This window comes from Xenopus laevis, chromosome 5S (genome assembly GCF_017654675.1).
Source record: "Xenopus laevis strain J_2021 chromosome 5S, Xenopus_laevis_v10.1, whole genome shotgun sequence".
Taxonomy (NCBI): domain Eukaryota; kingdom Metazoa; phylum Chordata; class Amphibia; order Anura; family Pipidae; genus Xenopus; species Xenopus laevis.
Genome location: NC_054380.1, coordinates 70,070,929 through 70,085,823, shown reverse-complemented (window position 1 = coordinate 70,085,823; position 14,895 = coordinate 70,070,929). Strand labels below are relative to the sequence as shown.

At 39.8% G+C, this 14,895-nt stretch overlaps 1 protein-coding gene across 1 annotated transcript; it reads left to right on the top strand.

Moving 5' to 3' along the window:
- Positions 1-578: 578 nt before the first annotated feature.
- Positions 579-3,063, top strand: pou3f2.S (POU class 3 homeobox 2 S homeolog). The gene is given in 1 exon segment (NM_001101755.1): positions 579-3,063. A coding segment is annotated over 1 exon segment (1,149 nt). The 5' UTR covers positions 579-645; the 3' UTR covers positions 1,795-3,063.
- The last annotated feature ends 11,832 nt before the right edge of the window (positions 3,064-14,895 follow it).

The window sequence follows — 14,895 nt, the reverse complement described above, 5'->3', positions numbered from 1 at the left end:
ACTACCAGCAGTCTCCAGTGCCAGCTCCCTCTTGCTATTGGCTGCCGGGCTGAATGCTTTTTCTTCCCATCTAATTACATTGTTGCTAATTACAGTGACATCATTGGCACTCCCATTGGTGTGACCCTCTGCTGGGCTACTGACCCCGGTGTAATGTCTCATCATTAGCCCTCTGGTGGTCTCCCAGGGACAAAGGGTTCTCCTAAAGTTTTCATAAGAATAGGCTGAAGAAGTGAGGTGTGAGCTGTTGAGATGGGCGCAAGTACACACTGGTCTAAGAAATGAGGCTCCAGTCCCGTTGGCTGGCCAGGGTGCCCCTAACCGGTAGTACAAATCCTTGCTCTCCCATGTGCGCTCAGCATCCCGCAGGTTGGATAAGGGGGTGGGCGGAGCTGTTTGGGTCTTCATCCAATGGCTGCACTCGAAAATGTCCGGTTGCTAGAGGTATCCACGTAAAGCAAAGAGCAGAGAGCCAATGGAAGGAGCAAAGAGGCGGGGACAAAGAGGCGTGCTCAAGCACGGGCTGCTGCAGCGAGACAGACACACACACACAAGCAGAAGGGAGAGGGGCGCCCGGGGCGAGGGGAAGAAGCTGTCAAATGCTCGGCTCCTTTAAGCAGCCATATCAGTCGCTCTCGGAGAATCATGGCGACTACTGCGTCCAACCACTACAACCTGCTGGGCTCCGGCTCCTCCATCGTGCACGCGGATCCTGGCGGCATGCAGCAGGCGCAGAGCTACAGAGATGCACAAACGCTGGTGCAGAGCGACTACACGCTGCAGAGTAACGGGCACCCCCTCAGTCACGCTCACCAGTGGATCACAGCGCTGTCCCACGGCGACGGAGCCCCCTGGGCAACCAGTCCTCTGGGCCAACAGGACATCAAGCCCACAGTGCAGTCCAGCAGGGATGAGTTGCACGTCAGCGGCACCTTGCAGCACCAGAGCAGAGCCCCTCACCTAGTGCACCCTGCTCACGGCAACCACCATGGACCAGGGGCATGGAGGAGCACCGGCTCTACCCACCTGTCCAGCATGGCTTCCTCCAATGGTCAGGGGCTGCTGTACTCTCAGCCCAGCTTCACTGTCAATGGCATGATCAACCCGGGCTCTGGGCAAGGCATTCACCACCATGGGCTCAGGGATTCCCACGACGACCACCACGGCGATCACGGGCACCAGCAAGTCTCCCAGGCGCAGCAACAGCACTCGCAGCTCCAAGGGGGGCACCAAGATCACTCTGATGAGGACACCCCGACTTCAGATGACCTGGAGCAGTTTGCCAAGCAGTTCAAGCAGAGGAGGATCAAGCTGGGATTTACACAGGCGGACGTCGGGCTGGCCCTGGGCACCCTCTATGGCAATGTCTTCTCTCAGACCACCATCTGTAGGTTCGAGGCCCTGCAGCTGAGCTTCAAGAACATGTGCAAGCTGAAGCCTTTGTTGAACAAGTGGCTGGAAGAGGCGGACTCATCCTCCGGGAGCCCCACCAGTATAGACAAAATTGCAGCCCAGGGAAGGAAAAGGAAAAAGAGAACCTCCATAGAGGTCAGCGTCAAGGGGGCTCTGGAAAGCCATTTCCTCAAGTGCCCGAAACCTTCAGCCCCGGAGATCACCTCCCTTGCGGACAGTTTACAGTTAGAGAAAGAGGTGGTCAGGGTCTGGTTTTGTAACAGGAGACAGAAAGAGAAAAGAATGACCCCCCCGGGAGGAACTATTCCAGGAGCAGAGGATATATATGGGGCTAGCAGAGACACACCGCCACATCTTGGGGTTCAGACTTCTGTACAGTGAACCCCGCCACTGGCCCACTTAGAACGTGGGATTGTCCCTTTTATACTCCCGACAAGCACTTGGACTATCTCACCAGATAGCAGGTGCACTCAATGGGTCTGGCCCTGACCTTTGCACAAGGCTGCCCAGGAGATGGAGTAGAGTGAGTATATCCAACAGTGGCTCCAACCTGTGAGTTGATCTACAACCCTCAGCATCCCCGAGGAGTTTAAAGGTTGCCGGAGGATGTTGGAAGTTGTATTTCAACAACAGTTGGAGGCAGTAGCAGGTTGGGCATCTCTGGCTATACATCTGAAACACGTGAGAACCCGAGACTTGCAACAATCCACCCAACGAAAAATAATACAAACAAACATGATTAACCCTGGTAAACTGGAGAGGTAGCTTTCTACACTGGAGGGGTGATTCTCACCATTGAATTTTTTTGGTTTTAGCTGCTGTGTTTATTTAAAATGGAACCTTTTACAAACCCAAGTTTGACAGTATTTATACAGTCAGGATTTTTTGCACTGCAAGGAAAGTGAAGTTTACATGAACCCACCCATGCAAATTAATGTGTCCCAATCTAGAAGTAAAAAAAAAAAAGTTTGTTTTGTTCTGTTTTGTTTCTTATTTTATTCTTTTCAATTGACATGCAAAATTGACACAGGGGACAATTTTAGCCAAGCTTTTGGTTCATGTACAAACTGCTACCGTGTTTTACTTTCCCCTTTGCCTCTTTATCTTTCTTTTCTCCTCTCCAAGGTACTTGTGAAATTTGTTATAAAATATGTGTTTTAAACAGACGTGTAATGCTTATTTATCTAAAGCCAGACATGGGCAAAGGCTCTGAACGCGAGATGTCAGTCTGTTAGTTGGACAAATGTTGAGAAACTAGGCACATTTCCATATTGATGCTAATGGGGCTTAGTTGATCATTAGTTGCAGTAAACATTTACAGGCAGTGTTCGGAAGAAACATGGGAGAAGTCGAATGAGTTTTCATTCCGAATCACTTTCTTTTTTTCCCCTAATAGGCCTGGTTGAAGTGTGTATCTGGAATTTCCATGAGCAGATCAATCTTGTTTTTGTCACCCAGTCAAATAAATAAGTCCATCTCAATAAAGCAATGCTATCCCAAGCTGCAGCACATGTCTGCTCTTCGTTAAAAATATATATATAATACTAATTACAGTATTTTTGCCTTTATCCTGAATGAATGTTTTCAAAACCAGAAAATTCCTCATCCAAGAAATTCTTTAAATAAAACATTTCAGCTCTTGTTGTTTAACTTGCTATATTCAGTTGGTATCTTTTTTCCTCCTGGTGTTTAACTCATCAATGACAGCACTGATTTATTCAGTGCCAGATGGGCCTGACAGCATAAGGGATTTTTTATATATATATTTATTTCCCCTTCTACATTTATCAGATGTTGCAATTTAAAGGGCCTTTCATTGTGGGAAAGAGTTCAGGATAAAGAAAACTCTCCCTTTCAAGTCCCCTTTTCTCTCCCTCTCTATTGTCTTTAAACTGAATCCTCTGACATTATCTTTAAGGTAAACCCATTAGTTCCCTGGCAATAATAAGATCTTCACATATGTATAGCCTGGATTGCCTTCTTTCCCTTGCCTTCAATTTTGGGGATTTGCTAAAGACTTCTTAAAACACATTTATTTTTACTTTTTTTTTAACAGGTGTATTGGTGCTTAAGAACTGAGGCGATGTTTGAAAAGGTTATTTAGTTCAGCATATCATTCCAAGGGAGCAGCTCCTCCTGTAGATATTGCTCAGGATATTTCCTGAGTGATACAGAATACAGGGGAAGTAGTGATACACTCAAGTGCACACTCCACTAGATTGGGGGATGTGCTGCACACTATTCATCAAAGCAAAACAATTGCTTTGAAAATGCAGTTTAGTGGTAGAAGTTTTCTGGAATACACTATATAGTGAATGTTTGTTACTTTGCAGGGCATGGAATCTTCCTTCTGAACAAATAATACAAACCCTTAAAAAAGCTATAAATCGACAAAAAATTATCTTTATATAGGCGTACAAACCCTTAAAAAAGCTATAAATCGACAAAAAATAATCTTTATGTAGGCGTCCCTATGCTAAGCACACGGTTTTCTAAACTACTATACAAACCTTAAAGATAAAGTTGTGTCTTTCGAAAATGTTTGACGTCTCAGTTGTCTATTTTCTTATATTCATTTGTATTTTTATACATCCCAGGAAAATGGTTTCTGTCTAATTGTATATTTATTTCTCTGAAAGCAAAACTATTTAATTCCCTCCTTTCTTGTAAGCTTAGCTTAAACCTATATGAAATGTATTATTTTTTTTTTTAAATTCTCAAATAAGATTCTTTAGACACTATTTTTGCCTTGGTATATTTCGAATGTGCTTGTGGAGAAAATAGAACACAGACATCCTTTATATTTATGTTAAAGTAATGTTTTATTGCAATATAAAATACGAACTAATTCCATCGTTTACTCTAATTTTTTAATGTATCTCATGAATATGATTATTTTTTACGTTTTTCAGGGGACCAGAAAAGCCAGGAAAATCTAAAATCAGGGAAATGTATTATGCATAATATATAGGTGGGACCACAGAACGACAATGTAAAATGAGGGATAACTTAAAATCAGGGGATGTAAAATTGAGATTCAACTGTATTTTGATTTTAAAGAAAACCTTTAAACAGATAAAAAGGCACAACAAAACTAATTTTAGATGATTTAATGTTTTTTTACAAACAAATGGAAATTCAGATTATATCCGACTAAAGAAATATCTTCCATGTGGCATCTAATTTTAAAGGTTTAATATTTTTTAGATAGTAAAGCGTCTCGATTCATTAAAATTAAATAAATTACGTGGCACTTAAAACTGTTTTTTTATGAAGGGATGAAATGTTGCTTCTTATTCTTCATTCTTTCTTATTTTTTTATATGAATGTTTACTGTGATTGCCTGGTAGAGATTAGCCTTAACCTCCCCCAGGTTTTTTGACATGCTATTCACTATTGTTAATGCAAAAACAAGAGGAAAAACGTGATATATATATATATATATATATATATATATATATATATATATATATATATATATATATATATATATATATATATATATATATATATATATATATAGCCAACCTAACTAAAATTCCGATCGGAATAAGTTCGGTTAAACTCTGAGGACTATTTAGTAGGATCAGTGTAAAGTCCCTGAAGAAGAAAGGAACGTTGTGTGGTTATTAGATCGGATCATCTTTTCTAACTTCTAGTCGATATTACACGAGTCCCAAACCGATTCAGCTAAATGATCTTATCAATATTCTAGGGGGAAAGTGTCAAGAAGAAGAAGTGTTCTGTGACCGCAGACATGCTGATGGGGAGAATGTTTAAGCAGAGTATAGATCTGAGTGGTGTGTGGTCAATATCCGACAGAAGTGTCTGTACAGAATGAGTCTCATGTGCCTTATGCAGGACACTTGCCTGGGATGGGAAGAAGATAGGGGCTTATTTAACAGGGGCTTTCCCTTTTGTTACCCCCAGGAGAGGGCTGATGGTTGATTGCCAGTAGGTAGCAAGGCCTCTTTGCCGCCACGCTCCTGCAGCAGCTGTTGTCCTGCTAATCTCGGGCTGCCACCAAATGACTGTGTGCACACGGCGACTCCACTGACCTTGGCTTTTTCATGAGCGCGATCCCTTAGAGAGATCTATCATTATTTTCAACATAAAGCATTGTGAAAACGAAATGAGCTCGCTATGCTCTGTGTGGGTGAGAATAAATAGGCTTGGAGGTTCCCAGGCTTGGTCCCTCTTTGTACAGTGTATGCAAAGGTTCATCTCCTTCCCATTGCTGCCCATTAGCCCAAGGCCAAAGCGTGAGGGCTCCATCAATCCCTGCAGGTGCAATATGGAGCAAGGGGTCATGCATCATGTTTAAAGCTGTCGGTGCCTGCAGCAGCTTGTTAGTAAACACGGCTCCTTACCCATCACGCATCTGTGTGCGGCACTAGGACCCCGATCTGCGGCTCCGGCTCCTGGCTCCCTATTGCCCTGCAGGATTCCATTAGCTCATTGTGAGGCAATAACCCACGCTGGGAAGTGTTTGTATTGATGACTGCTAATTGTTCTTTCCGTTATCTAGTCACTGTGGATATGTGTGGGTTCCTGGTCCAGCCCCTAATCTTTAGAATGTCTCTATGAATAGGAATGAACATGAAAGTGATAATAATATAAACACTGAGCAAATGTTCATCCCATTCCACCTTCATAATATTCCTATTTACATCCAGTAGATTTTGCATTTTCTTTTGCAATACTTCTACCCGACACAATGTGAGTTGAAATCGATTTTATGTGATTATGTTTTTTTAAAAGTACTTTGTACGTGTTTGACCTGTGTCAGTGTGGTCCCATAAATCAGTTCATGTTGATAAATGATCATGTAGAAGAGCATTAGAAGAGCCCCGGGTCTCAAGGTGGCTATATACGCCCAGTAAGTCTGACCTGGCCAGTGACTTTCCGTTTGTCCCTCAACAAACATAAATCCATTTTTGCATGCAAAAGAAAATTCACAGCAACTTACCCATTTGCTTCAATTCAAAATTCACAACTTTTTTTTTTTTTTTTTTTAAAAAAAACGTTATTGTAAATGTCTCTGTCTTTTGACACCATATAGCAAAAGTCAGCCTTGCATCCTTCTCTGCACGAGTTTGTTCATCAGCTGCCTTGTGATACATTATTTCAAGAGTCAGAGCCACTTCCCCTGTGAAGACAAGCAAGAGAGACAGATATATTTTGCCCCATAACAGTTATATTTATTATAAACATAAATTCACGTTAAACCACCAATCATTTATTATGAATATATTGAAAAGTTACATTTTCTTTAATCGGGAAAAATCATAATTTGGGGTTTGCTTTCAGTTTTTATTCTTAAACAAGTGTAATTGATAGATAGCCATTGTAATATGTTAAACCATTGTAAACCATGGTGTATGTTAAACCACTAATAATTTGTCATGAATATATTGAAAAGTTACTTTGGATGACATTTTCTTTAATTGGGAAAAATCATAATTTGGGGCTTACTTTCAGTTTTTATTCTTAAACAAGTGTAATTATTCAGAAATTGTAAAAGGGATGATACTGAAGAGTAGTGCAGTGTACCCTGCGAGAAAGCGACTTTTCTGGATTTTGCCAGGGCAACTGGGAGCATTTAAGTTTTGAATTATGTTCTCCCAATTTTCTCATCCTGCTATAGATTACAGTGTGTTTGTTCGCCTTCAGTAATGACCTGCTAATCTGCGTTGTGGTCATTCATTTATGTATGAAAAATCTGCTCCAGAGGGCTGCCCCAAGCACATGCTGGGGGGGGGGGGGGGTTGGGCACCCTGGCATCTATATTAAATATCAATTATTTATACACTCCCTGGCTTCTTCTAACACCCAGCCAATGGAACTATTTTCTTAGCCCTGCATTACACCTTTCAATCATATTCTTGTAAGAAAGAGGGAAGAGGCACACGGTTGAAACTGAATAATCTCATCCTTCCTTATAACAAACCAAAGTAATAATCTCACATACAAATTATATTTTCTCTCCACTTGGCACCACTGTTAATAATGTAAGAACTCTATTACCTGCAGGAGTGTATGTATATGCTACAGCACGCATAGCAGATCTACATGAAACACATTAATGTAATTGAGAATCACTGCAGCTGGGAACTGGTGGGAGTGAGGTGCTACAGGCAAGAACCCTACTGTCACCAAATGAACTTTGAATGCTTGCCTATAGGATATATAGGAAATCTGTACTAATTAGAGCTTGGGCAATCAGTTTTCTTTTCCTGCATGCCACCTCACCCCACCCATCAGCATGTTCCTTTGATTTGTGCCAAATTATTTAGGCACATCCCACCCTTGTCCAAATTGCTGGGGGAGGGGCACTGGTGACCCCTTGTGAAAGGGTAGCTCTAGGTGGTGATGCTGTATGTTGGGGTGGGTGAATATCTTTGGGGTAGGGGGCAAAAGTAGACACTTTGAAAATACAAAAGCTCATTGTCATATACTGTCCTTTATATCTATCTATCTATCTATCTATCATCTATCGATATATATATATATATATATATATATATATATATATATATATATATATATATATAGCCACTGGCAGTAGGTGAGTTATTGCTGTCACGTGGCTATCCCTTGGTCAGTATTAGCAATGAGGGATGCATTGCTGTGACTTACTCCTTGCCAATATAGTAGGGACTCTACACCTACAACGTGTGCCCCCCTCCAAGCTGTTATGCAGCAAAGCTATTAACTCACTCATTTGGAGCTGATTGTTTGGGCGGACTGAGGTTACTTCTATTGCACCAATATATTCAAGCACACACGCATCACTGATTAACAGTTTCTATTAAATAACATTGTTTGTTTCTGTGGGGTAAGACGACGTGTACAGAGTCTTATTATTCTAATTACTGTAATTAGTGTATTGAAATGTTTGGTACTTGATATGAGGCGACAGCTACTGGCTTTATTTCATTCAACTAATCTAATACATTATGAAAAGGACTTTCCTCCTGCCTCCTGGCTCTCTCTACACTGCCACTGCCTATGTCGGTGTGCCTTCATTTATTCATTGATCTCTCTAGGATGCATTAGCCTATATTATATTAATATTATTATTACTGCTACGCCTATTACTAATAATAATAATTTCAAGTGTGTGTATTTTATGTTTTTTGTCATGTGTAGGCGCAATAAGTATATATATATATATATGTGTATATTATAACACACACAAGAGGGTTTATTTTCCCTTTAAACAATCATGGTATTATTGACTTTAATACACGTCTGCCCCCAGCCTGTGTGTCTTTTGTGTGAATCCCACCAGCTTTAAACGAATGTAACTATTAATTGATAAGATCAGTTAATCAGACATTTCCATTGGACAGGGAATTGTAATTAAAACTTGAACGCCACCAGCACCTTTCACTTGACTAGCAGTGCAGTAGACAATGCAGATTTGGGGGTAAAGAAATTATTAGCTACAAATGGGCCCTGGGTATCGATCACTGACTGTGTCCACCAGATTCATGCTGAGCCGCCATTGCTCCAGCCGCCGACCCGCACTCACCATTCTCTGCGATAGGCTGCACTTCTCTTGTACTATCCTAAAGAATTTCCCTTGTTCTTTGTATGATAAGCGTTACCTAATCCATTGCAGATATAACTGACTCAATGTGTAAGGGGAATTAAAATACATTAAAAAGCTCCTTACAAAAACAAAATACTAAGATGTATTGGGGCACGTGACAGGATGATATATCGGCTCTTGTTGTTATAATTGTAATTGTAAATATCTCTATGTATAATTATTTATTGCTATATTCAGCTATTATTACTACAACCCAATCGATTATTATTATTATGAATAATAATAATAATAATAATAATAATAATAATAATAATAATAATAATTATTATTATTATTATTATTATTATTATTATTTCCTTGTATAGTTCACAAATACAGAGGCGTTATTTAGCTTTGATGTCTATCCCAGAATATTTTTACACCTTTACCAGATTTTGTAGCCTAAATAATCTATTTACAGTGGCGGCATAGCGGCCCCTACCGGTACGTTTTGGAAACTGCGTATTTTCAGGAAGGCCAACGCTAAAAGTCGCCTGGAGACAAATCAAATCTGTAACAAAATGTCTTTCGCTAACAAGTGAAGTATTTCTTCCTGTACTGATCGAATACATTGTTAAAGTCACAGGCCTGTGGGTTGAACGAAATGGCCAATCTGTGGGTACCGGCTAAATCAATAATACTGTATTAGGAAGGGGATAGGTTCATATAACTCCTGAATAGGAATTTCAGTTTTATTTATATTCTCTTTTACTGGGAACTCAGATATAATATGACCTGGGGGATGTAAACGTTTCCTTCCATGACCACGTGATTATATAAAGCATATCAATAAAAGGCTAATCAGAACTATTCACAGATTCAGCTGCTGGTGAAATAAATATCTGCCCATAGATCAAGAACAACTGCACATGAATTCTGCACTCCTTCCAAAAGCAACAAGGTAACACAGTTCCTATCATTATCTTTTTGTGTTTCCTTAAAATGTTGACAAATCATATTTTTAAGGGGTTGTTCACCTTTGAGCTAACATTTAAGTATGATGTAAAGAGTGATGTTTTGTGACAATCTCCAATTTGTTTTCATTTATTATATGCATTTTTTGTGTTATTTAGCTTTTTATTCAGCAGCTCTCCTATGTGCATTTTCAGCAATCTGGTTGCTAGCGTCCGAATTATCATAGCAACTATCATAAGAGACTGTAATAATAATAATAATAATAATAATAAAATAGGGGCTGTATAGTAAGATTAGTAATAAAAAGTAGCAATAACAATAAACGTGTAGCCTTATAGAACAGTTTTTAAATGGGGTCAGTGACCCCCATTTGAAAGATTAAAAGATAATTCAAAAATTGAAAAGTTGTTTGGAAACGGGCATTTTATAACATACTAAAATCTAACATAAAGGTGTTCCATCCCTTTAATGTAAAAATGTAATCTTGTATAGGCTTGCAAGTTGTTCCACAATTATTACAATGTCAATTATTGTCAATGCCTAAAAAATAATTGTTTAACAGTTAAAGGAGAAGGAAAAGCATAATTGGGGGGGGGGCAGTTTGTTATGCACCCCTAGTGATTATTATTACTAACATCACACCCTGGACCAGAGCCCCCTTTTGCTGTAAAATATGCTAATAAACACAATGCCACCAATGCTGCTACCCAGAGCAAGTGTGTAACGGTACTAGAGAAAAAACGGCTCTGCCTAAATTCAGTTTTTACTCTGCATGGGGTTGGCTGCACTGTATCCCTGGGAGAGTCAAGAAGATGGCACCTCATCCCCAGGAAGTCAATTATAAACTGACAAGATAGGATGGGAATCCTGAATTCTGTGTGTGTTGTGCTAAACCCTCCTACATAGATGCCAGGTTGGGTGCCTTTATCACCCAAAAGAAAACTACTCTCCACATGGGCAACAAAGCTCTCTAAATAGCTTTCAACTATGGCAAATGGGAGACCCCAGAACTAAATATCTAATAGAAAATAGAAAACAGTAAATAGAACTAAACATCTGAACAGAGCTAAACATCTGAAAAATGTCATTGCGGGAAAATGCATTGGAATCCTTTTCGCCAGGATTAAGCTATTAAAATATTTTACCTCCACAACTGAAACTGATTTTACCTCCCCAATCTGAAATCACCCTACAGGGGCATAATTCAATTCATTGATTTAACCCTCCTCTCAGTCACAAGCAGGAGAATGAAATTCATATAGCCCATGCTGTATGTGTCCAGAAAGAAATAGAAAAAAAAGAAATATATACAAAAACACAGACACACGCATAAAAATGATATACATATCAATATAAAAGTACATTTGTATTTTTTATATAATTTATATGTGCTCCCCATAAATATTGATACAAAGCAATGTACCCACATAATTTGTATATCTGTTGAGTGCATATTATTTCTCTGTTATGTCAGGTGTCGAGTAGTGTAAAACAATAGCATAAATGTAAGTGTTATACTCATGTTTAAAAAAAAAATCAAAAACAAAAATATGCCTTTATAAATATTCAAATTAGTTCTTTGTGCCGAATTAAGTCTGTGATCATGATGCGTGGCTCTAAGTCACGTCACGTGTAAGGACAACAATAGCGTTTTAACCATACACAATTTATATTACACTATTATTTACTCAGATATGCCCCTGGGGCTTTAATTACCCTTTGCTATGTTTTGCTCTAAGCGGGGAACATGTGTGTGAACACAAGTGTTAACAGCATTGCACCCCGCAAATTAGGACACACTTAGGAAATTTGGTACACGTACATTATTTTGTTCCTGCTAGAACCCACCCACCACAGTGTTTTAATGGAATGACAATATTATGTACTGTTACCCTGCATTGGTAAGCCTGGGGTATTTGCTTCAGAAACTCTAAAATAATTTATACAAACAAGCTGCTGTGTAGCCATGGGAGCAGCCATTCAAGCACAGGAGAGACAGTAGATAACAGATAAGTCCTGCAGAATCACATTGTATACTACAGACCTTATCTGCTGTGTATCCTGTGCCTTTTCTCCTTTTTTCAGCTTTGAATGACTGCCCCCATGGCAGCTTGTTTATATAACCAATAGTGGAGTATCGGAAACAAATGCACCAATTTAATTAGTGCAGGGCAACAGTACATTATATTTTCATTTCTTTAAAACACTATAATTTTTTGGTGTTACTATTGCTTTAACGCAATCATAGGAATTATATGGTGTCCAGTCTCCAGTAGCACTACATTAAACTGACTATTTGCGCAAAATAGTCTGTTAGAACATCGTATATTTAACTTCTCATCACTATAAAAAAAAAATAAACTTTTATTTTTTTACTATAAGGAAACTTCTTTTCATTGACAGGAAGCAGTGACAGGAAGAAAATAATTTGCAAGTCTCTGAAGGTTTGGAGGAGTGATCACAGGACAGGCTGTATTGTGACAGTGCAGAGCTGGTATGGTGAGATGCAGCTTCAGATGAACCTGTGACAATACAATCTTCAAAGAGTCTCACACCAAGCAGCTCACTTTGATATGTCTGATTCAATGGGACCTGAGCTTCACAAGATCTACTTCTGTTTTTATTACTTTCCTCCTGTTTCTGATTTTCCCCTTCTTCCAATGTCTTTCTGGTGCCTGCTTAAATTAAGCATGTCTACATTGGGTCCTGACAACTTGTACTGGGAGTTCTCCTGTTTCAAGCCTCTCAAAGGCTCTCTCATTCTGGCTGATCTTGTCTTACCATCGCTCTGAATTTGCTTGCTGTCTTGTAATGACTGCTGTGAGCACAAAAGGATAATAGATTTTAATGCCACCTTGCAGTTTAAGCACAAATCTGATGAAATGTCCTGCGCCCACTGTAAGAATGCACTCTCTGTGTTCTGGATTAGCTTGTGCATTTTCAAACCACGTATAGTTTCAAAGAGGCAGCTACCAGGCTGGTTATACTAGTACTCCAAGGTAGAACATGGCATTTTTCTGCTTTAACAATATCGATTTTAACTGTCGAAAGCAAAAGATGCTTAAGAAAAGATGAAAGTCGAGTACACTGATAGGGAAAGAGTCAGGGCTTATTTATAAACAACAGGCAAATTTGCCCATGGGCAGTAAGTAACCTATAACAACCAATCATTTATTGGCCTTTTTAATAAAAATTAAAAAATTAAGAAATTTTTAAGAACAAAAACTGCACTTGGTAGGGATATGATTTTAAACTTTGTTCAGCTGAACATTGAGGTGGATCTAAACCCTGTAAAAAAGGATGACATCCAGTATCAAATACCAGATTCAGTGCATCCCAATTAAAGGAGAAGGAAAGGTCTAATCAATAGGGGGTGCATAATGTTAGGGCACCCCAAGGATTGTAATCTCGGGCCGGTGCTCCTGTTTGCTAAAAACTGCACTGGCCTGGAGTATGTCACACATGTAATAGTTCTTCTCCATGTATGTGTTTAAATACTATGAAAATTAGTTGCTCTACTGCTTTCTTAAGATAATTAAATAATAATAAAAAAAGGTAGGAAGAATGACCCTAAAAAAGCAAATATACACACAAAATAGACCACAAAATTACTGTGAGCAAATGACTAGTGTATTAAAACTGCACCATGCTTGCAGCTGCTAATAATAATGAGGGGGTAGCAAGGGCATAGCTACAAAGGGTGTTCATGATAGCACCCTAATCTTGATTGGCCATCGGCACAAAAATGGAAGTATTTATAACACAGAAAAATACAGCATAAAGAAGCCAATACACAATACCCTGTGCAGAGGTCTATATGTGTGTATGAAAATAAGGATGGCTTAAAACAAGACAGTCTAATTGGAGGCCCACAGGCTGGATGTGGCCTTCCAAGAGGCCACCTCAGTAAAAAAAAATGCTTAAAATGCCATTATTGACCAGAAGATAACTCTGGCTGTTCTCTCTCCTATGAAGAATGTTATTTTCCACCCAGTTCGGTGTCCCATGGCTCCCAGAATACTATGTGATTCTAGTAATGCACTTAAAATACTACAGTAGCCCTGAGACAGGTGATAATGAGCTTATAGTCAGTCACTCAGAGAGAGAGACGATGGGCTTGTTTTTTTAATGCTAAGTGCGCAAAATCAGAAAAAGAACTGGTTCAGAGTGTGCTTCAACAATTTAGATCTTCCTGCATTTTGTGGTGCTTCATACATGGCAACAAAATTGTTGACCCCATTCACCGATAATTACCTCTGTAACACAATCACGGGATAAAAGACACAAAGTGTGACTTGGATCATAAAAGCCCACAGTGTTTGTCGAAAGTTATATCTTGATAAATTAACCAGTACAACCTAACTAACAGATCATTTCCTAACTACTGCTAATTTCCTTTTTGGCGCATGGAAAGCACCAGCCCAATGACAGCTAATCAGCCAACACCACACTGACTCGATAAGTGCCCCTGCCAACCTCTGTTCCCTCTCTCTCTCTCTCTCTCTCTCTCTCTCTCTCTCTGTCTCTCTCTCTTATGTGCCCTCCTGGGAGGGGTGCACCAGTACCAACTGGACTTCCAAAACTGCGGAAAAACATTATAACCAACTGTTCCCATGGTCACCTGACAATCCAGGTGCTGTGATAACCCCATACTTCTCTGAGCCGTAACCTAACTTAGGAAGTGAGAGATCCTTTCAGGTCAGCCGCACATAGAAAATGGCCACAGCTCTGTCTCCTGTGACCTTTCCCTGCCTTCTCTTCCCAAGTCATCTTCTGTATCCCTTGGTATCTCCCGCCACCTCCTCAAGCAACAGGCTAACTCCCCCTTGTTGTCATGTCTCCTTCAGTCTAAGGCCTAAGACCAAAGTGGGCAGTAGGTTGGTGGCATGAAGACATCTTTCGGAATGCCACCTATATTTTGACAAGTAATCTAAGGATCACTGGGAATTCTGTACTTACTACTTGCTACT